This window comes from Chenopodium quinoa, unplaced genomic scaffold (assembly GCF_001683475.1).
Source record: "Chenopodium quinoa cultivar QQ74 unplaced genomic scaffold, ASM168347v1, whole genome shotgun sequence".
NCBI lineage: Eukaryota > Viridiplantae > Streptophyta > Magnoliopsida > Caryophyllales > Amaranthaceae > Chenopodium > Chenopodium quinoa.
Genome location: NW_018743014.1, coordinates 382736 through 390120, shown reverse-complemented (window position 1 = coordinate 390120; position 7385 = coordinate 382736). Strand labels below are relative to the sequence as shown.

Below are 7385 nucleotides of genomic sequence, written 5' to 3'. Positions count from 1 at the left end.
TAGACACACAAATATATTTTAGAAGTATTTACAGTGTTGAAGCCTCTTGAAAGCCTAGCCTTCTATCTTATCCCCGCCTCCCTAAAACCCTAAACTCTAACCTAATGGTTAAAGAAACCGCTGCCAGATTTGTCAATGCAAATAAGTCCTAATATTTATTGTATATCTCTCACGTATATTCAGTAATGTACTCCCTCCTTTCCTTTTTGTCTTCCCATTTGGAATCTTGACAAAATTCATAAGATGATAGATTCTTCATACTTACTCTTTATATATACAACATAACATAACCAAGTTGGGTCTTTTTGATTCGTCTTAATGTGTACGAGTAGTTCATCAAGATTTAATTATCAAATATTTTTTTAACTAATGTGCAGCTAATATATTTATGGTCAAAGTCTTATATTGGAAAACACACACAATCAAAATGGGAAGAATTTTTCGAAACGGATGGAGTACTATATTTGATAGTTTAAAATTCTAACCAAAATTAAATTTTAGACTATTCATATAAAAGTAAAAAAATTTACTATACTTACAAATAAACAAAAATTGGATATTATTATTAAAAATTTACTCGTAGTAACTTAAGTTAATGTATATTTTTTGTTCAAAAAAAATAAAAATAAAAATAATGTATCTTTTCATAATTTTTTTTTCTTTCTAATTTTTACCGATTCATAAATATTAATTTTTTTTCAATGTGATTGTGCACGTAATTGTATTCATTTGATTCTTTAAGTTACCTTTTATATATTTAGAAAAATAGCGAACACTTATGGACATAAATCAAGCATTTTAGGACACTTGAAAATGATTATTTTTACCTCTTTTGACATTTATTTCAACCTTATCCCTTTTTTATTTATTTATTTTTTATTTTTTTATGAGGAAGAACAATTTCATTATTAATTAGTCATACGACATCTGCAATAATAGTATATATCTGTAATTTAAACCACATATTTAGAGAACTATACATAATTTTTACAATTAAAATCATAATTTTTTTACATATTAGCTTGACGCGAGCAATGATTTTTGATATAGTCATATCTTTCAAATAGAGGCCTAGTCTTCACAATCTGCGCTAATGTTCTGATTGTAGAGTTGATGATAGTCATGTCGCACCTAATAAAAATAATACATACCTAACTAATCCTCCTAAATTCTGTACTAAGGTAAGTCAGGGTTGATCCCACATAGAGAAGATTGTTTAACAATCAAGTTTTACCAATGACAAAACTAAATAAGAGATAAAATGATGAATTAAATAACTACGACTACTCAAATATCAAATACGAATCAAATAATAATATAAACATCTAGAATTAAGTATCACCACTAGCATACTCACTACAAGACAAATTCCTACTCCAACCAATTAATTATATGTTCACAAGGAAAGGTATGCCCTATAAAATACCAAAAACCTCTCCCGAGTTGTCAATGACTTCCCTAATTAACAATCAAACCTACTTCCATGGAATCATGCAAATTAAAGACATTAAGTCCGACACCCTAACTTCCTAACAATCCATTCTACCTACTTTCATATCCTTAATTGAAATAATTAAATTCGTCAAAACTCAACTCTGGTTGCAATCAAGACAATAGAATAATTAAAATACCAATTATCCCTAATCTAGTGTTGGCATAAGCACAATCAATTAAGCATGAACACATAAACATTAATTGGGAATTTAAAAGAATAAATCAAGTATCAATTATGGCTAGGGTTCAACCTAATCCTAGATAAGAATCTGCTCTAGCATAATAAAAGATTGAAATAAACATAAAAGAAAGAGAATAAGAAAAAATAATACTTGAATTAAATAAAATAAAACTAGAGAGAAAACTAGGGTTCTAAAGTAATGGGTAATGGGGTTCTGAAATAATAAAGCTATAGAGTATTTATAATAAAGCTAGAAGTTTAAATTAGGGGTGAGCATGGGTTGAGCACCTGTACCGTTAACACTATCGGTTCGGGCAATCGATAACCAATAACACTAAAAATGATATCCATGAACCGAACCGATAAGTTCGGGTACCCAGATTTTTGGATCGCTTATTGGATACCCAATATGATATCCAATAATGAAAATATAGACTTTATAATTTAATTATTAAGATATCATTCAACACTAATTAACAACAATACCACATGATCTTGACCAAATTCCTAATAATATCACTAATCATTCAAATTATGGAGTGATTATGAAGTAAAGTAAGAGTTCAGATTTTGGATAAATAAATTTAAGTAGGAAAAAAAAAGAAAAACTTGATTATCAGATCGGATTGGATTGGGTAATCGTTAATTTTAAAATGATATCCAATAACCGTACCCGATAAGAATTTATCGGATCGAGTACCTGAACCGTTATGGTTATCGGATCGGGTACCCTAATTTTCGGATCGGTTACAATTCGAATTTTCGGGTTTTTATTTTTCGGATAATTGTGCTCAGCCCTAGTTTAGATAGAATTAGAAAACTAATCTGGGCTAAATCGTCCAAGAATCTTCTAGGCACGGACGTGCCTCAATTCACTCGCTAGAGCGTGGACTGCGCGCGTAGCTTATCTTAAAACGGTCATAACTTGAGATCCAGAGCTTTGTTTGAGGCGCGTAATATATCATAGGAAAGATCTTGAAGTCTACTTTCCAATGCAATTTGAATCACTATTATCATTTTTACATCAAAAGTTATGAGCAAAATAGTGGACGAGACTCATATTCGTCAAGTCTTTCATTGGCACTTTGCTTCATTCTAGCTCATTTTTGCCTCAAAGACATGGATATAAGTTGAGATCCTTGAGCGAGATAGCTTCATACTCCATAATATTATACTCAAGATTATCAAACCACAATCCATTTGCATCTAAATCACCTGAAATTCATCAAAACACACAAATGGAGAGTAGTAGAGCATAACCTAATTAAGCAGATAATGTAAATATACACCTTAGACCTCTAAATATATAAGCAATTGAGTGTAGATAAGCACCTAAATTGTGTACAAAGATGACAAGACTTAAACCCATATGAATTCTGATCACCTTCCCAATTATTAAAACTTTGAAAATATAATTCTCATTCATAGATGATGATCAACAACCCAAAATGTTGGGAAAAACTCAGAAAATTGAAAAAAGACTCTTAGCTCATAGATGGAGAGAACAAAGCAAAAATAAATAAAAAAAAAAGAAGAAAAAAAGAATTGAATTTAAAAGTAAAAGGGTTGGAAATTAGGAAATAGTTCAATTTCTTCGACCTAAATGGCCATCAAGAAAACTAAAATCCTAAAAGAGGAGAGAGAAGAGATAAAAAGGGAGAAAAAGTTATTATTTCAACCTTTAGTTATTAGTTAGGAGGAAGCTCAAGTTAATCTCTGATATTAACATCCCAATTTATCTCCTCTCACAATTTTATACATTTGTTCCCATGCCACTTTATTAAAAAATTTATAATTTAAAAAAATATAAAAATTACATTGTGAGGGAAAATATGTTTACAGGTTTATCTCAGATATAAACTTTGATTTTCTCATTAGTTAATGATGAAATATATGTATTGAGACTATTGACAAATGTGTAAAATCAAGCCAAGAGCATAATCAGGAAACGAAGTAAGGCCCTGTTCTCTTAACCATAAAAAAATATTCGGTAAAAATAACTTAAAGTTCAGTAAAATTAATTATTTCAGTTTACAATAGAGAATCAGCTACACTATTTGGATAAAAGGAAATGAAAGGAAAAGAAGGGAAGAGAAAAAGAGGGGAACAAACTCTCTTATTTAGGTAAAGGATTAGGAGAAGGAAGGGAAAGGAGAGGGAGAGGTCCATTTTCCCTCTCTCTTTAATATAAGCACAATCACTCCAAAATTGGAGAGATTTGAAGGGAGAATTGAGCTCACCTCCCCCTCCCTTTCTTTTCCCTTCCCTTCCTCTTCTTTCCTTCTTTTCCTTTCTTTCCTTAATTAATTACTATCCAAACAAAGCGTTAAACTAAATTCAATTTAATAAAAATAATTTAAGTTCAGCAAAAATAAGGTAAAAAAAACATAGCCTAAGTATTATCTAATTGCTCCACAACACATGAACTATTGCTCGATCCTCCAACTTTATACTAGCTTTTAAGTCCTAAACCTCGGAGGCAAAGCTATGATTGCCATCAAGCAACCATATCATGAGATTCTTTACCTATTATCACAAAACCAAAGATAAGATACATATGAACCACACATCAACCATGTTATAAACAAAACTATAACCGTTTAAATAGATATACTCACTATATTTTTGACCCACAAAAACAAAACTAAAAAGCAAGAAAAACTATTCCACTTTAATTTATGACATATCAAAAATAATGATGGGCAGTACTGCTCTTTACTTGAACACTCCTTACAGTTTATCTTCAAGTTTCTTATCTTCTAACAACTTTAAACACTACATTACAACAAAATACACTATTAGAACAATTAGTACCAAAAATCTAACTAGCTTTAATAACAATAATAGAAGGCAAATTAGAGCTATTGGAATTGTTCCGGAGAAAGATCAAGCTAATGAAACAAGTGATCAATCAGAGGAAGAACTCGAACAGCCTTATGTTGGGTTTGCATTTGTCAGTGTAAGTACATCTCAAACATAATTTCTTTATTTTTTTTTTTGTTAGCATGTTTTATGTAATTTGCAAGAGAGAAAAAAAAATTGCGTGAGATGGTAACATTTAAAATTCATACCCGCCTCACCACCCTGTATAGGTATGATTTTTTCTCCATGTTAACACCAACCCGTACCTAGGGGGAGGTATCCACAAAACTCGTCCCATTTGTCACTCTATTATTGTTGTTACTAGTGTAGTAAAGTTGTGCACCTTTGTAGACGGGAACCTTATTAAGACATGCATTAAGAGTAATTGTATGATAAGTTGTACAATATAAATTATTTTCTTAATTTCTCTGTTCTCTGTTTTCTTAATCCGATTTTTGGGTTTCTGATTAATCAGTCAGTATTACTCCCGGATGGAACGCCCGATTTACATTTGCGATCAGCAACGGGTGGACAAAAGCTAAGGGATATAATGTTGGATAATGATATTGACCTTTATGGACCATATGTAAGCTCTTAATTAAGCGCTTCGCTTCATCAATTGTTAATTTAATGAAGTACATTGCTTATATGAAACTAATGAAATGAAATTAACGTTGCTTTATATTTTGTCGAATTTGAATTTTTCAGGCAAGACCACTATTAAACTGCGCGGGTGGTGGAACATGTGGATCCTGCATGGTGGAGGTGATCGATCTCACACATATGAATATAATTATCAAATTTCGCTAGGATATGATCCCCTAACCATTATTATAACTTCAACTCTAATCAAATGCGAAGTAATAATTAAATTAGGATGAATGCGATACTAATTTGATCAAGAACTTGGTTATTTGATTAGGTGATTGAAGGCAAGGAGCTTCTAAACCCCAGAACTGAAAAAGAGAAAGAACATCTTAAAAAGGTAATATATATCAATATTACACTCCCCTGTTACAAACTTCTACAAACTTACATTTATGTGAACTTATTATAAGTATGTTTAATGGGAAATTAATTAAATTTGAGCAGAAACCAAAGAATTGGAGACTTGCTTGTCAAACTACAGTTGGTACACCAGATTCAAGAGGAATGGTCAGTAGAACCTTCTTCTTAATGAATTAACCTCGATTAATTATATCATTACAACATTAATTTTGATATAATAACAATATTATCTTAATGTTTTCATATGATTTGTATATGCAGGTTGTCATCCAGCAACTACCAGAATGGAAAGCACATGAATGGAATTATGAGAAAGATTTCCCTAGTGTTTCTTGATAGTTAGTTACATACTTTCAAAGATTTTGTATATTATCGATATAAATTTAAAATACGAATGAAATTCAAATAAAGTTTTAGTCCTTTACTCTTCATAAATTGGAGTTTTCACTTTTAACATGAGTAGCTTGTGAGTTTTGTGCCAAGAGTTAATAATATAGTGAATTAGTGATACATTTTTGGACTAGTTTAACATAATTAGGCAGCAGATTGTGACATTGTGTTCCCTTAGAGTATGTTTGGATAAAGAAAGCGGAAGGAAAAGAAGGGGAGGGAGGAGAACAGGACGGGAGGGAAGAATGGTGAGTTTTCCTTCCAAATCTCTCCATTGTTGGAGGGTCAATTTCCTATAAATTAATCCCTTAATTTCTCTCCTCTCTAATTCCCTTCCTTTCTCACTTGTTATCCAAATGAAAGATACTCCATCTCTCTATTTCCCTTCCCTTCCTTTCCCTCCATTTTCTTCAATCCAATCACACTGTTAGCCAATTTTCATACCAAATAATAATACCGTAACTTCGGTAATAGTGGTTATTACAAGTAATTACATACCTCAAGATTTAAGCAAGTTAAAGAATAATACTCAAACTAAGTTTTACAATTGGTCTTGAAATGTTCATGGATGCTAGTGTTCTTTTTTACATGAGTAGCCAAGAGTTTAGCATGGGTTAGGCTAAAACAAGAGTTGATCAGACACAACATCAAAATGGCCCAACTAGCAAGTTCAAAAGACACACTGATATATTTGGGCCGTGCATGAACATCATTTTTAAAATTTACACAAGCTAGATGAGAACGACAAACTAGCTTGCATTGGGGCTAGCTTGCACGACACGTTAGCTAGGTTGTACATGACTACATGAACTCTCTTTAATAAAGATCATTACAAGCTTGATACAACACATGTTTTCTTGGCTCATTCCAAGCACAACCCACTTGAACATGATGAGCTCCACTGGCACAACACATGAGCTTGCATGACCTAATATGTGATCATGAGTTGTGAGCTTATGATGACTAGTAGAGCCAAAGTATAGTGTTACACAGCTTACACTGGTATGTGCAAACTGGTGATACACCCTTGGATTAGCTTAACGATTTAACCAAAAACATATTTCTCTAGCCCATTCCACATGCCAAAGCATATTGCATTATTGTCATTACTGCGATAGGTTTAGGTGATTATTGGTTGTGTGATAAACTGAAGTGAGTAGTGTACTCCGATCCATATGTATTAGAACTGATATTAGTGCTTCTCAAAATTTTATTTTTACAAAATTTAAACCTTTTTTTATACTTGAAAATACTCCTTGATGATCTTGAACTGTTACTTCTTTGGTCATCTTATACATCAATGAGGTCTTGGCCCAGTGGTTAAAATTTACGTTTTGTGTATGTAACCTTTGTACATATTTACTTCATATGAATTCAAGATCTTGCATTCAATGGATTTTTAATATTGATTTGCAATATTTTGGATTGCAACATGAAAAACAAAGATAAA

At 31.7% G+C, this 7385-nt stretch overlaps 1 protein-coding gene across 1 annotated transcript; it reads left to right on the top strand.

The window, feature by feature from the left end:
- Positions 1-4285: 4285 nt before the first annotated feature.
- Positions 4286-5980, top strand: LOC110729809 (photosynthetic NDH subunit of subcomplex B 3, chloroplastic-like). The gene is made up of 6 exons (XM_021909585.1): positions 4286-4634; positions 5013-5123; positions 5246-5302; positions 5460-5522; positions 5630-5692; positions 5807-5980. Exons 1-6 carry the CDS (start codon positions 4371-4373, stop codon positions 5879-5881), a joined length of 633 nt encoding a protein of 210 aa, XP_021765277.1. The 5' UTR covers positions 4286-4370; the 3' UTR covers positions 5882-5980.
- The last annotated feature ends 1405 nt before the right edge of the window (positions 5981-7385 follow it).